Raw genomic sequence first — 16767 nt, forward strand, 5'->3', positions numbered from 1 at the left:
TAGTACTTTTGATTTAAAAGAATCTGAATATCCATGTTGCAGCATTTATAACCCATTTTCATGACATTTGTAAAGTGAAAGTATATGTAAAATGTGGAGATTTTACAGTTCCTAATAACAATGTTTTTCTAAATCAATAAAGAATAGTTTACAGTATGTTGAACCCTGTTTTTTCTTTTGTCTGAGAATCCATAAAGTTGGACAATTAGAGTAAGAGGTAATTTGCTAATTGATTAATCAGTTACCTTTGAGTAATTTGTTATTGTTGTGTGAGACTTGGATAGTTGGAAAAAAACTCAAAACAGTAATAATTGTAAACATTAATTTCAATTATTCGATAGTTTTCATAACATTAATCAGTTTAATCATATCTTCAATTAACTGATTATTTTATCTTACACCTATTATTTATATGCTATCGAGTTAATTGTCCAGTTCCACTAAGGTTTATATTTCAATTCTATTTAAACATATACATATATATATACACACACACACACATCTTTAACAGTATTTAGGTTTGCCATAGGTTTTTTGTTTTTCGAGGAAGGACACATGAGACTGCATAAACTATGGCTAAATCCAGTAGTTTCCAAATGTACATATACATTTATTGAAATGAAAGTTCTTTTTTTTTACAAAAGTAGAAATATGGAGTATTAATAATTACATTTCCAGTCTTCTCCTTTGATTCTAACTTACTGTTTTTGTATCTTCAGAAAATAAAGTTACCTATGTAGTTTGCATGCTATTAATTCAAGACAATTTTTTTCAGATACTTCATAATAGTTCAAAACAATATAATAAATAGTTACAGACATATATAATTAGATTAAAATAAGTGAAATAAATACTCCTAACCAAGATCTTCTAGTGTTCACATTTTCCCTATTTAGTGCTAAAAAAGGTTTTTATTTTTATTTTCCCTTTTCTTATTTTCATCTTTCAAATAAGTGGTTGAGTCTAACAACGTAAAATGCATATTTTTTTGTTATGTTCATTGGCCTTAAGATTTTGGCCAACAGTGTATATATATATATATATATACTGTCAACTTCATCATTTCATATCAATAACAATAAATGGTCTATAAAATTACATATCAACTTTTTTATATGCCCAATCTCACACCACCTGTTCAAATATTTTGTTGATACTAAATGATATTTTGTCATGTGTTATTGATAATATATAATTATGTAACTGAAATTGTTTTAAATTTATTTTTTTAAATTATGTTATTTGAAAACCAGAAATTTTCAGTGAACAGATAAAAAATACCATAACATGAATTAAATTGACTGAGTGCCTGAACCTTGCTTGGTGTTACTTACAGATCTCGACTGTTGTTATTGAAAATTGTTTTTCTTGATGAATGGTGTCTTAAGACTTGATATTTTCTTTTTATTGCTGCTTTTATGGTATTGAAAACCAGTGCTTTTTTTATTTTCTTAGATTTTCACTTTTCTACTTTTTCAGTAGTCTTTCAGTTGTTTTTTTTTGGCAAACCAGTTGATAAAGTACTGATAAATGATAATCATAAGGTTAAAGAAAGACTGCAAATAAACATAATATTGGCACTGAATCAAGACTATAGGTATCAACAGTTATTAGAAATCCTTTGTGAATGGATACAGTTTTAAAATCCCTTATATAGAGAGATATTAGATTCAGATATGTTATCACGTAATCCTGTTCACAGCTGTAAAAATGTTTCCAGTTGCCCTAATTCACTAATCTATTTAAACCATGTGCAAGAATGTAGACTGTTCGAAATTTAGTGGTAAATTCCATGATACAAAAAAAGAAAAGTTATTCTATATATTAAGTGATGTATATCTGTAGTTACTGAGTACTGATACAAAGTATTGGAAATAGTATATAGAATGAATATAAATGCAAATATTATTGGATTGCTTCTCTATTGTTTGAAAATCAACAATATTAAAGAACAGTCACTTGTTGATATCTTACATTATAATTGGCTGTCTTTCAACCATTCAGACAGTGCCATATTTGCAAGATACCTCTCAAACTACAAACAGTTATATTATTCGCAGCACTAGTGTAGTGAATGCACTCATGTTCTGGGATAGAAATGCGTAGAAATCAGTTAAAACTTTCATTGAATGTTTAGGTAGGAATTACATAGAAACTCAAAAAGGGGTGCATGAAACTGTTAGTGTTGATAATAGAAGCAAAGTGGAAAGCATAAATTTTTTAAAAAAAAGTATGTTCTTTATGTAATGCATGACAATGTAGTAACAACTTCATCAATGATGTAGCACAAGTGTAAATGTTATCTTCAGAAGAGGAAGATTCACATTTAGCATGAACAGATGCATAGCAAAAATCACTACTTAGGACGGTGGACCAAAGAAGACTGAAATGGGAATCAACATGTGTGATGATATTCCAGTCTTTATGATGTCTGCACTTTTATACTATGTTTTCTGGTAAAATCTTTCAGTGTTTGCTGAGGTAGTTTTTGTGAGTGTTAAGTGAGTGGTAACAATTTGTTACTTCCTACTTTTTGTTTGTTCAGTTTCAAAATCACGTTCTTTAATGCATTAAGTATATTCAACATTATGAAATGAATGATGATAGAAGGATATATTTCTTAATTCACTATCTTGCTAGAATACTAAAGATCATTAGATTATATAATTCTTTTAGAAAGCAGTTTATTAAAGTGAAATATTTCAATTTTTTATTTTTTCAAGGCATTCCTAGTAGATATATCTTTGTAAGTACAATAGATATTTCTTTGCAAGTACTCTAAATAATTCCTTGTATGTATTATAAACATGTATTTTTTAGTACTACAAAGTCTTTGTAAGTACTCTAAACATGTCTTTGTAAGTATCACATAGTTGAAAAATGAGGATGTAGTTTTGTTTGTTTAATATCCAAATAAAAATTATGATGCTTTTGTGGGTGTTAAATATATTTAACACAGGTAGTAGACTATTTATCTTTGAGTTTCTTGCCATTATTGGCTTTGAATACATTTAATGCAGGCACAGAAGATATATTTTTAATTTTGTTTGAAGCTAGTACAAATATACTAGTATTTATGTCTACTTTCAAGATATAAATTTTAAAAGTACTGTAAACATGTCTTATGTAAACAGATTCTTATGTTTTTTCGTCATTTAGGTCTTAAAGTGATGATTGTCTGTTTTGAATATGAGTTAGCTGGAGAATGGTATAAGATTGCCCGTTGTATCCGTGAGCTTGGAAACAAGCTGTTTGGTAAGTGTTTGATAACTTATACTCTAATAGATAAGTAAGCCTGAATGAGGTAAAATAGAATATTTTTATTAAATGATGTGTTGCTGTTTCGACTTGATCTCTAAGATCTTCAAACTTCTAAGTAACACAGTAATTATCAATCAGTAAATACATAAGCTTTAATTAAATGATATACATACTAGTGATTGAATTAACATATATTAACAATGTTGCAATTCAGGAAGTGATTAATATGTGATTTATTATTAAAGCAATTAAAAAAAACATAGCCTAAATTAAATTTTTATTATTAATTTTAGTATCAGCTACACATGTATACTCATTTGTATCTTCCTGACATAAAAATTAATCATTCGTAACATGTAGAATCTTTATATCTTGACTGTAGATCTTTGTATTAGAGATGGTTTTACAAAAACTACACACCTTAAAAGTTTTGATGAGCATGATGGAGCTACCTGTATATCATACTTTAAATAAATTTTCATTAGAAAATATCACAGTGATAAGTTATCTTTCAGCAAAAGTTATTTTAATGTTTTTGTCAAATATTTCTCTCAATGAATAGGTGGACTTGCTTTATGGAATTTTTTGGACTTTGTAGTGACCCATCGAACTCCACTCTTTATCCTTTTGTATCCGTTAATAAGATATAGGGTAAGTTCCATGGCTTTGTTTAGAATTAATTGAGCTGAACTGATTCATAAGCTATTTTGAAACTACTATACCAATAACATTAACAATTTATTCATTGTTTATACTTCTAATTAAAAACACAGTAAGGTGGTTTGTTGAGTAATTTACTTATAGCTAGTTTTCAGGCTGACTTTAAACAAATTTACTTCCAGAGTGTAATTGTTCTTTATTTTGAGAGACTCTTAGTGGACTGCCACAGAAAACTACATTTGCCATGTGAAGAAAAAAGATGAAACTATCACTAAAATAATAACATAACACTGAATCTTTTTAACAGATTCTGCAAACAATTTGTGACAATGAACAAGAATACTATTATCAGCAATTAATCAGAGAGAAACTTCAAGGATTCAGTTTGCCGACCCCAAAGAGCCGAGGAACTCTTCTTGTGGATTTAGTGGCTGAGATGAAAGCTCTCAAGGATGACCTTGTGTCTCGTAAGTTAGGTCAGTCTAGTTATGCAATGGATCTTTGTACCAATCATGTAAGCAATTAACATACATTAAATATACTTTTATTTTAGTCAGTAAAAATAAATAATTACAAAACTTAATATTTTTTCAATTGGATCTCAAACTCAGATTCCTACAGTATTGGAGACATTTCACAATCCACCAGTTATGCTCGAAGTGTGATTGGTGGAGCTCATCGTCCTAGCTTTACAGAACTGACATCAGACCAACACAGTGTAACCCGTCTTGGAAATCCCCCAGGTTTAGTATCCATTGGATCATGTCATAGACATGGAGGTAATTAATATCTTTTGGGCTCAATTCACAGAATTAAATCATAAATTTTTAACTTAATAATTTATTGGAATAAATCACTCATGATTAATACTGCAGTAAATATTGATACACAGTTTTTCCAAAGTTCCTTAGTGCAGTGTATAATTTATATTAAATTTATTATGTGCAGCTTAAAATAAGTTATTTTACTTAAAGTCATACATTAGAACTTAAATTGGACCTAAATTTTTAAATTAAGGCCAAATAAGGTGTAATTCCAAGACTGTTTTATTCCTTCTCACCCAAAGCTATCTTGATCCTAGACTGCCCTCTAAACATTGCTAAAATATTCCGTAACAGTGCACAAGTCTTTTATACCCTATCATTTTCATGCCATTTCAGAAAATGCTGATCACGTGACTACCCTCCACTAATCATAATGCACAATCTATACTAATGCAGCTAGCTCCCTCTACTACTCTAGAACAATCCTCATTTTCTAAATTTGCATTAGTATCTTGATGTGTGTTTGATTTACTATACATGTAACTATTGCAATTTACTTTCTAATTTCTCAGTTTCAACTTTAGTCTTTGCTTTAGACTTTAGAGTACTTAATTTCATTTTGTTTTTGAATGTTTATTATTTCTTAAATTCTGCTTTGTAATATGAATTGGAGTTTTAATGTGCTGGATGACGACATTCACATGAATTTTGAAGTTAGTAATTACACCAATCCTCAGCACAAGAGGTTGGTGATATCTCCTGAAGAAATTCAAGCTTTAATTTAAAAGCTGTTAGGAGCTTATGTTGGGACATCAATGGTCTTTCTTCAGATCTTTATATGTTTGGTCAAGTGGTACTCTCTTTTGCATGTCGTCTTCACTATCTGTATCTTCAGACTTACCATTACATGGATGACTGGCTACTGCTCACTTTCTCCAGTGTCCAATCAGTCACTCGTACTTGCTTATTTGAAAAGCTGTTTATGTGGAGTTTCTCATCAGGAATTTTAGAAGCCCTTATTACCTCCATGCAGTATCTTATTCATTTGGAGGTTCTCTTCCATTCCAATTTCAATCAGACCCAGCTTTCTAGACTTTGGCTCAAGGCTATGGAGCAGACCCTACTTTTTCCTTTTCTCTCTCTATACAAGAAGTTCTATATATTGTCAGGATATGGGCTTTCTTGGAAGCTCTCATTGCCTTAAGTTGGACACACATGTGTTCCTTTCAGTTGACATTTTTAGAGCAATGGAACTTCTCCCATGATCGCTTCAACCGTCTCATCATTGTTCCCACTGAGATCAGAGCCAGCTTTGCTTGATGGCTCGACAGTGAACAGACCGTGGTGGTGTTACCATTCTTCCACCTACTCCCAAGCCTCATCTATTCAAAGATGTTTCCTTGGTGGTTTAGGGGGCTTTCCTTGATTCCTAAGAAATTTCTGGTCAATGGTTAGTCGAGGAAGCTATTCTTCATATCAATGCCTTAGAACTTTTGGCAGTTCATTTGGCTCTGTATCATTTCCTTTCACTCCTTTTGGGGCTTGTGGTTATAGTTCATTCCAACAATTCCACTGTCGTCAGCTACATCACCAAGCAAGAAAGAACTAAGTCCAGATTTCTGTACTTAAAACTTTGGATATCCTGTACTGGGCCAATGGCCATCACATTATCATCCTGGGATGTCACATTCACAAAATTCTTATCTTGTCCCAACCAAGTTCTCTGCATGAAGTGTCCCCTTCATCTTATTTTGGTGGGTGTGTTTTCAACTGGGAACACCACATATATAGATGCATTTGCCATTCCCTGCAATGCCAGATTTTTTTCTGTTTGGTCTCCGGTTCCACACACCTTAGTTCTGGGGTGGATGCATTCAGTCAAGGTTGGAAGAGTTATCACCTATATGCCAACTTTTCAATTAGACTTCTATCCAGAGACATTTGAGTATCTAGATCACTCATTGTTGTGTTCTACTGGTTGCTTCATAATGGCCTAATTTAGAAACATAATAAAATGTTTTTTATTTGTTTATTTTTATCAATTTATCACTATATTAAGATAATGTGCTTCCATATTCAAGATGGTATCTCCTGTTATGAAAATATTATTTTCTATTGGGTTGAGGAATAATTTGTGAGCGTTTTTTCAAGTTAAACAAATATATTCATAAATGAAACACTTTCGCAAAATATTTCATGTCATTTGGTAGATAATATTTTGCTCTAATAGATGGTGTGTTTGATTTTCATATGTCTTTAATTTTTGCTTTCATTTTCAGCTCATTAAATGGAATGTCAAGTGGACAAAATCGAGCATTTTCGACACCATCTGCTTTTCGCATTTAATTTCTTGCAATTTCGTTTAAAACAATGCATACTATATACCTAGGTATTACATGAAATAAAGTATCATAATAAATGTTTTGGGTTAATGTGTTCATGCATTGAAGTATTGTATAGTCTTGCATGTAATGCTTGAATGAAAGTATTTAAAAACGCTCACGAATTATTCCTCAACCTAATAAATGTGCAAGACCATTTAGTGTTTTCTTTACTCTCTCACGTCATTCATCTTGGATTATACCTGAAATTTTCTTTCTTTCTTCTTTTTACATAATAGAATCTCGTGGTAGTGTAATGTCTCATAAATCAGGTTTGTCACATCAGTGGAGTGTTAGAAGTGACAGTAATGTCCCATCACGAGGACTCAGTATACGACTTAATTCTAGAGACAGAAGTCAGAAAGTGGTTGAAAGGTTTTTACGTCGTACTAGCTATCCTGAACACGAAGGTGCAATATCCCAAGGTAAAATTCAGAAATTTCATTTTTCATTTGAATTATTTTATTGATAAAATCTTTATGCTGTTGGGAAAAAATTTTCAACTTGTCTTTTTCGTATTAAAATAGAAGAAACAACTTATACCAGAAAATAAAATATTCTTATGGTGAAACCAGTGATATCTTTGTATTCATAATATTTTCATTTATTTGATGAAGTAACATTTAATAAAAGTAACACAAAAATTTGGATATTCATCTCAAAATACATCATGATAACTTCACAGTATTTTTTCTGAGAAGGAATTATGATAAAAGGTAAGAATTTAAAATTTGACATGTGATAATTAACTATAAAAACTAATTTATTGTATCCAGTTACATTTTCTATAAATCTCTGTTTAAAGCCATAGTTACAAGGCTAATAAAGTGATTGGACAATTAAGATTAAAAAAAAAATAATCTTCAACACTTTATGCTCATTTATGTAATGGTCATGATTCCTTATCCAAAATTTAAAACATAAATACATTATTTCATGAGTGTTATAGCTGCTAGTTACTTTGAACATGAAGACATCATTTTGTGAGAGCTGTATGAAAATATTATTTTGCTCTAACAAGTATTTCTTTGAGCCAGTTATTCTCATTATAAAGATATTGCATCACTTGTATGAGTGTGACAACTAATTAATTACTACTTAAATTTATTGATGGTCCAGATGAAGTAGTTACTTTCAGTGTATAAACAGTTTTTCACATTAAAGACTATAACATTGAGTTAGTTACTTTGAACATGATCATAGTACCTTAATTATATGAGTGTGTTATATTTTGTTAACATAAGAAAAATATATATTTTATTTCAATAAATGGTCTGGACATGGAGACAATATTTCATTTTCATGAGCATTATATTGAGATAGTTATGATGAACATGACTGTGCTAATTTATTCTCATTATGTAATGTTTGTTTATACATTGTGTTAACCATACAGATATTAAGCATTAATTCACATGATGCAAAGTTTTGTTAACTGTTTACTGTAATAACAACAGGCTGAAAACAAAATAGTTTTCAAGTGGCCAAGGAAATAAAATTCTGAAATCATTATGTTAATTTATTTGTGGAATACATTTAGCATTAAGGGAGTTTTTACTTATGAGTGAGAATACATTTAATGTTAAAAGAGTTTTTACTTATGTTTGAGTATACAGATAGTATCATTTGCTATAGTGGAGGGTCAGACTTAAGCATAGTATTGAAAAATAAGAAGTTATATTTACTGAATCACATGAATCAGTAAAGGAAAGGATGACATTTTATTTTCACATAGTAAGTTCAAATTTACAAAAATCTTTCTCATTAGAAGCCACATGTGTTATCATATGTAACTAACCCAGCACAATAGGTAACTGGACTAAAGAAGTTTAGTTATTTCCTTGACTGACATTCTGTGTTAAACTAGAGCACCTCCATATATAATGCTTTTTTTATCTCCTCTTTACCTTCAAGCCATCTCTAACTTTAAATTTTAAACATTCAATTATATTTTAGTATTAATGAAGTGACCAATGTAATAGAGAACATAACTTCACACCAAGAGATAGCTGATTTAAACTTAGTTTCAAATACAAAACGAAACACATCCATTAATGTTAATGTCTAAAAGCAAACAAACCTTTCGTTCAAATGTAAAAAGAAATATGTCCTCTATATAAATGCAAGAATACAAAACAAAATTAACTCTTTGACACACGTACAGTGATTACAATGCATAATCAAATTAAAGTAATGAGAAATAAACTCTTTATGCACACAAAGGACAAATTACATTTAAATCAAAGAAACGTAAAATAAACTTTTCCCGTTAAATTAGAAATACACAAACCATTCGTAAAATTAAAATGACACACCATAACAACACATTAAAAAAACAAAGAAAAACCTTTATCCCACTAATATATATATAAACACATACATACAAGCTCTCATCTTAAAGTCAAGATCCTGTTAAATAGGTGTATGATCATACAAAAACATAAGAGATTGATCAGTGAGAATGTAAATGCCCTCACGTACAAACATAGAGATTACTTTTCAGAGTTAACAATGCACATACTTTCACACCAAATACTTGTATGCTAAAAATGGTAATTTCAGTGTTAATGCAAAGAATAATAACAGCAATATCTTTATATTCACTGTGCTAAGAACACTTAAGCACACTTTGTTTAGGGTTAAAGTTCTTTCCACAAACCAACTAACAAAAGAAATATTGCACAACTCAGTCAATCCTAGTTATCATTGGAATCCCATTACAGACCTGCAATGGTAATGATTGGTTTTCAGCTAGCATTGGTAGTCTGCCATGTTATTTCTTTACTCTTTGCCAGGCTAACTCAACCTGCAGCCACTGCACCTCCCTCTACAGCTTAAATAGCAGGTCATTGTGCTTCAGCAAACAATCATTTTCTGAGTCATATAACATACTAACCTCTCTCCACATAGTAGCTTAGGCCTGACAATGATACTTCAGGATCAGTACTTGTTGAGATCATTGGGGTTATCATGACTTCCAGCTTATCACGATCAAGCTAACATGATCAGCTTTGTTGGACAGCAGAGGAGTGACATTGGATGTAGTTGGTGTAAATTGGTCAGAGCGGTGGCTTCATTTGAAGTCTTATATATGGTGAGATTAATCAATGTCCTGACATCTCCTGTATCAACCAAGTACTGTGTCTTGCCCCTTGTATCTTTTTTTTTTTTTGGCACCTACCAAGCACTATCCAACAATGAGAGAACTGGTTTGAGCATATAACCTTTCAGTGCAAGCTCTCTGCTTCTCTCTCCCAAGTCAGTAGCTAGACCCAACGTAAGCTCCATTACCTTCCCAGAGCTAAAATAGTAATTTTCACTATCACACATCATTTGTGCAGTTGATTAAAATTGGTAGCCTTGCTTCCTTTTGCTGTAGAGTAAAGTATGGACATTTCTCTTTAAAGTGTCTCAACTACCCTCAATTAAAATACATACTTATCATGATACTCCTTTCCAAAGCAATATCTTTATAGAGGCATCATTGGTATGAAAAGACCAGAAAAGCTCTGCCTTCTCACTAGGAACCAGTAAACTTGTGTCACAGTGCAAAGATGTGGTAGCTGCTGGTTTACCAACAGCAAATGATAGAAATAGCATGGTGCAAGCACTTTAACATGATGGTCTTAACTAAAACCCTGAAACTTCCACAGCAATGTTTTTCTCTCTTCTAGCATATTTGAAGTTACAACTTCTTACTTCATCACTGCAGAGACTGCTTCATATGTCCAAGTAATGCTTCATTATTTCCCCAGTTAACCCCTCAAGAAACTTGTCCATGAAGATATACTTGCAATCAGCCAAAACCATTGCAAGGCATGCCTTCCTGTGCAAATGGCACAGATTATTTACTTAAGTGCAAAAGCTCTCTGTGTAGGACTCCTCTTTCAAGCCTTGAACTAAGCTCAATGGTTTACTTAGTTTTTCACTTACTTGAAACATTGGCACAATTTAGCAACTTCTGTGTTCTGGCCCCAAAGCTGCTTCTCACTCACTGTTTCAAAGTTTAGCCATTCCAAGTATTATTCTACCTAAAATACTTCAAGAAACAGTCCACATCCTCTTTAGCTGCACTCTTAAATTCCAGTGTTAAATATACTTCATCTTGCTCACAGGGACCTGTAATAATGGCTTAATCTTTTATCAATGGCCTTCTAAGCGAACATAAGTGTGAAGACTCTTAATGTAAAGAACACAGTGTAATGGGCATCCTCATGAACCTTTATATTCATTAGGTCTCTGCCTTTGGGTGGCATAATGGTAAGTTGTCATAGGCATTTTGTCCTTTGATTCTATGACCCCCAGTTATACATGCAGTATCCTTCACAATTGCCCACATGGATCACCAATTTTACCATTTGGTGCTTGCCCTCATACCTGCTGGCAAAAGAAACTTAGGGTGGTGGACTTCATCCAACAGTGTTATCTCTAGTCTTGTGTGGCCTTAACAGCTGGGAGTCCTCTAGTGATAACATCATTCTGTCTTAGACTTAACAAAATTACACAACACCACTGTGATGACCATCAGTTGTTTATGCTTTCCTTGCACTGAGATTAATCCTGGAAAAACTTAGTATGTACACCAGGTTACAGCAATTCTCCTTCTGAGTTTGTGTTTGCAGGAGGAAAAATTATAGATCATTGTAACATGAACAAGAATCCATCCAGTCTCCATGTGAAGACTTCTTGTAGTCCAAACTACTTTCCCAGATAATTATCTCACATCAGTAGCTAACTTCTCTTTCTTATCATAAGTCATTTGATTAATCAAAATTGCCATTTTTTAAGGTACACAGCCTTTTTAAATTTAATAGCTCAAGAGTTAGGAAAATCACTATGAAATACAATTGTCAAGAGAAGAACAAAACTCAGGAAAAATAAAATTTTATAATAGCACAAAAAATTTCTCATTTCCACCCACTTTGTGAAATTTCCAGATATTCTGATTTCTCTTGAGAGCAGTCATGTAAATTTTACAGAATAACAGGAGGTTTTATAGAAAATGTAATATGGAGAAAATGTGAATTTTCTTATTTTAAAGAATGGAAGAGACTGGACACAATCTTAAACAAAATCAAACATTCCATATTAATTCATAAAAACAGTTGAAAAGTGTATTTACAAAGTCTTTACTATAGAGCATTCTCTGTATTTTGAGTACCAGGAGAAAAACGTATTCTAACTTAACTAAACCTACTATAACTTGATTGTTACTGTTTCATACTGAAAAAACATAGTATTATATACATGTACCAATGATGTCATACTTCTCAGGGCATGAGCATTATCAACATGACTGTTGGACATTTCAAATGAAAACTAAAGAAGGTTGAGGGAATTACATGACCTGACAATTGAAAATTTAATACTGTCTACTTTCACATAGCATGTTCAACTTTAAAGAAACTTTCTACATGAAAAGGCACATGTGACATCCTAGGTGGATAAACCAGAACAACAGATTCAGTATAAATTGCAGTACAAGGATTTAGGTATTTCCTTGATCAGTGTTCTATATTAAACTACAAACATCTGCACATATCAAAACTTGACTTTTTTAACTCAAGAAAGTATAAAACACAGTATTTCTGCAGAAGATTTAATTATGTATTATATTTCACATTGAAGTACTTACTTCATCAAAATATACATCATAGAATCTATTATGCTACAGACGTTTTCAACATCCCAAAGCAGTATTGTAGCATGAATACTTGAGTAGTAACTATCATGTTATAATAAATATCATGAAAAATTTAAACATGATAATACAGTATATTATTTATAGCAATTTCTTTTATTGGAAGCCATGTTTTGAAAACATTATGCCCCTGGACTACACAATAGTTATTACATATAAGTTATTAACACTCCTACGAAAAGACGTTTCTAGTCCTGATTTCTCCAAGCCTGTTCCCCTGGCTGTGGTTTCGCTAGATAGTAGATAGGGACAGTGGGAATCTCGTTAATCCATTCATTAATGGATTTAAATGGCAATTTCATTTAAATACAAAATTATTAGCCTAATATTAATAACCTTTCAAGTTGCTCTGGGGCCTATTAGGCCCCACTTTTTGTAGGAGTGTTAAAAGCCATCATCTGGTAATTGATTAATTATGAGAATATTTATTTACTAGAACTTGTTTTTATATTATAGGACAGTGGTTCCCAACCTATTTTACATTGAGGTTTAGTACTCAGCGAAAATCCATATTATGAACTCAACATAAACACAAAAGAAAAAAAGTAAAAGGTATATCTGACAGAAGAAATACTGTATTTACAGTAATAAGTTAAAATATAAGATAATTATTTACTTATGATACTACTTTTCAAGTTCTTTGTGAGCTATTACAAAACTAAGTGGTTCCAGTGATTGGAAAACATTGTTGTAAAGCAATGCTGGGTGATTCAAAGAACACAGTTGTGGCACCTGATGTTCCTTCATTAATATTTGATAAATATTTCAGATAGAAAATACTTGGAGTTTCTTCCTAATTTTAAGGCTGAAAGCTCTGAAACTGAATTATACATCAACTAAACTATTTATCTTTCCTAATACTTGAAGTTTTTTCTATATCCATAAATATTTGAGATTATAATTTTGGGCTGTCTTGTAGATGTCCTGGAAGGTGATCAGGCTGCTTCCTCTGAACCCAGATTATTTCGAAAGTCCACCCTGTACATTAAAATGCGAGGCAGCAAGAAAAGTTGTGGAGGTGGAAGTCAGTCCTCAATAATTGGTGGAGAAGAGGGAATGGATGTTGAGAGAAGCCAAGATAATATTACTGGTTGGAGAGGTAAGTATTTTTAAGAAATTGATGTGTTTCTGACAGTAAATTATTATGAAATAATTGACCAGATTTACTAAAAGCATAACATTTTTTTTTATATTATCATTATATGAAACAGAATTGTTTTCATTATACCTATACTTTTTCTTCTGATTGATTCTCTGTTTGAATGAGAGATAACAACCTACTAGATATTATTGTAGCTTGTTATTAAATTGATTGTTTGAGGTCATAATTACTCCTCCCTGATTTTTGGGTAGCTCCCACCAGCCAACCAGCCTCCCGTCCCACCAGTCCTTCTGGCATTCATTCTCCTGATCATGATAGTGATTCCCATCGTCCACGCCATCGTTTGCAACGACAAAAGGCACAAAGCCGTAAAACATTTCGTTTTCGTAAGTCAAGACGAAGTGCTGGCTTTGCTGTGGAGACCAAGCAACCCACAGAAGAAATTCCAATGGCAACAACTAAGAAACAGCCAACACTAGCTGAGGAGGGCTCTTTGTGTGCAAATGAATCAGATGTAACATCTATAATCCCAGAAGTAGATTTCTTTCCCAAACAGAAAACTGTTGTAGAAGAAACAACTGTGGATTACCATGCTCCCCGGCGAAGAGGGGCAGTTCATATGAGGTCACACTCTCCATCACCAAGTCCAGAAGGACCTTCTGTCCCTCTTTTTCCAGGCAAGGACACTTACATTACTCAAAAAGAGTCTAACGAGTCACTGAGCAACAGTGAAAATGTGGCTCTTTTGAAAGAAGAAGAAAAACCAAAATCTAATTCACAGTCTTCATTGTTATTGGTGTTTCCCAAAGATGCAGAGACTACATGTGTTTAAATATAGTCAGGTCTCATTTCCATTGTCATCTAGTTTTTCTTGAAAATGCATGTGTTCAACAATAGCTCATGTCTCATTTTTGTTTTAGGAAATAGTAGTATGTTGTGAGCTTTATATTGTTTTTAGCTAAGGTAAATTTGATATGATATTACTTGTTTTGCTAACCCTGGTAAAACTGTTTCTTTTCTGTACAATATTCCTATCAGCTTCAAAGTATGTTAAAGAAACCCAATCAAAATTTATTATTCTTAGAAGGGGTGATATATAATTAATCCAAGTGATTAAATTAATGTGTTAAGATGTTCCTTGTACTTAATTTATACCAGTGTATTTATGGTGATTAACAGTTAAGAGTCAAGATATCTAGTTTAATGGTGTTATAGCCTAAAAGATCAATATCAGTTCTTCCATTTTATTATGAAAGCTTAACCTTCCTCTTAGTTTGCAATGTCCTGTAAAACAAAATTGTAAAACACTGAAGTATATATATATATAACATATTTTTGTAACAGAAATAAACCTTAACTGTGTATAGTTGTACTGAAATCTTATAAATTTATGTTGTTTCAGATGTATTAAAGCTATTCCCATTTTATTGTCTGTATTTTTAAAGCATCAACTATGATGAGGGCTGTATACAGCGCTCGTTAATAGAGTGTAACAGAACTACAAAAAGTTGTCAGTTTTATATACTCTACAAAAGCAATAGCTGTCATAAGGATTATAGATCATATTAGGTAAAGTAACTACATTAAACTTTAGTTAGAAAATAAGTTACAGTTTAGTTGTTCTGTAATTGTTTTTCTGAAATTATTCTTGCAATAGTAATCAGTAACAAATTCAACTGTAACAACTTTTCTATAGTGTTCTCTAACTCTACATTTCAAACAGCAGTTGTGATGATTGACTATACATCATGTTGTTTCAGCTGTAAAAACGTTGTTGTGCAAAAGATGTTATGTTTCTGTAACTGTGTAATTCATGTGTTAAGATATACCTTCAACAGATGAACAACAACAGTTTTCTTTTGCATTATAATTAAGATTACATTCTTCTCTTCTAGTAGTTCTAGTTGAATGTTTTTGGCAATGTTTCAGTTTTGGTTCTAAAATTGGAAAGTTTTACAAAGTAAATCTTTGAGTCAAGCATGAAAACATGAGGGAAAAAGTTTTGGAAAAGCACACAAGTTCTTGTTTCAGCTTGTCCAATTACAGTGATGTCAGTGGAAACAAACTGTAGTAATAAATGTTTGATGCAACTGTATATTTATTATAAATAGGTTTATTATAGTGACACATCTCTTCTAAGGTAATTTAAAAAATAGAGTGGGATCATTTATAGTAGGGTGTAATTTTATTCTAATCTTTAGAAAATGTTTTCAATGAGTTTTTAAAAAATGAAGAAGCGTTAAGATGATGAATGACATGTTGGCATAAGTACTAGGAAGAAACATTATTAAGAAGTTTTCAAAAGTATTTGGTTCACACTTATGCATACTAGGAAATACTATTATAGTAACACTTGGAGATGTGAAGAAAGGGTATTGTGATAATGGTAAAGTGTTTGGCATTAATAAGTTGAAGAAGTAAAGAAAAGTTATCACACTTAAATTAAAAGATGTGTTTGTCAGTGATAAGAGAAAAAAATATTATTTGTATCTTAAGTCATACATCTAACTTGGTAAACGTGTGTAACTCCTAAATTCTTTAACATTACTGGTACAGCAGGTGTTATTTCTGTATCTGTCTTTAAGCTAGTAATTATCTACATATAAATAGTTTCTGTTGTATAGCATGGCATAATTAAATTGGCCTGTAATGGTAATCATTTACTAATACTATATATATTAGTAAATACCATACACAGAAAACACTTTTCTTAGCTGTTTTATAACTGGTTATCTAGTTCAGTTTAAGTCATATCCCCATGCTCTTGTACATTTATTAAATGGAATAAAGTCTCTCAGGTAGCAGGGAATACATTATCTTTAATATTTATTATATAGTGTGTGTTTTTCTTCTGGTGTTTTATAGTTGTCTATTAAAACTTAAATTTACAACTTGGAG

General features: G+C 31.6%; 1 protein-coding gene across 1 annotated transcript in view; it reads left to right on the top strand.

Moving 5' to 3' along the window:
* The window catches only part of unc80 (unc80, NALCN channel complex subunit), a 148975-nt gene extending 134128 nt beyond the window's left edge, over positions 1–14847 (top strand). The window contains exons 57-63 of the mRNA XM_076467475.1: positions 3160–3255; positions 3824–3912; positions 4229–4397; positions 4533–4700; positions 7306–7491; positions 13687–13866; positions 14121–14847. Coding sequence (XP_076323590.1) covers positions 3160–3255; positions 3824–3912; positions 4229–4397; positions 4533–4700; positions 7306–7491; positions 13687–13866; positions 14121–14701 — 1469 coding nt within the window. The 3' untranslated portion in view covers positions 14702–14847. The remainder of the gene's footprint in view (positions 1–3159; positions 3256–3823; positions 3913–4228; positions 4398–4532; positions 4701–7305; positions 7492–13686; positions 13867–14120) is intronic.
* Positions 14848–16767: the final 1920 nt, after the last annotated feature.

The sequence above is a fragment of the Tachypleus tridentatus genome, chromosome 11, assembly GCF_004210375.1.
Source record: "Tachypleus tridentatus isolate NWPU-2018 chromosome 11, ASM421037v1, whole genome shotgun sequence".
Lineage (NCBI taxonomy): Eukaryota > Metazoa > Arthropoda > Merostomata > Xiphosura > Limulidae > Tachypleus > Tachypleus tridentatus.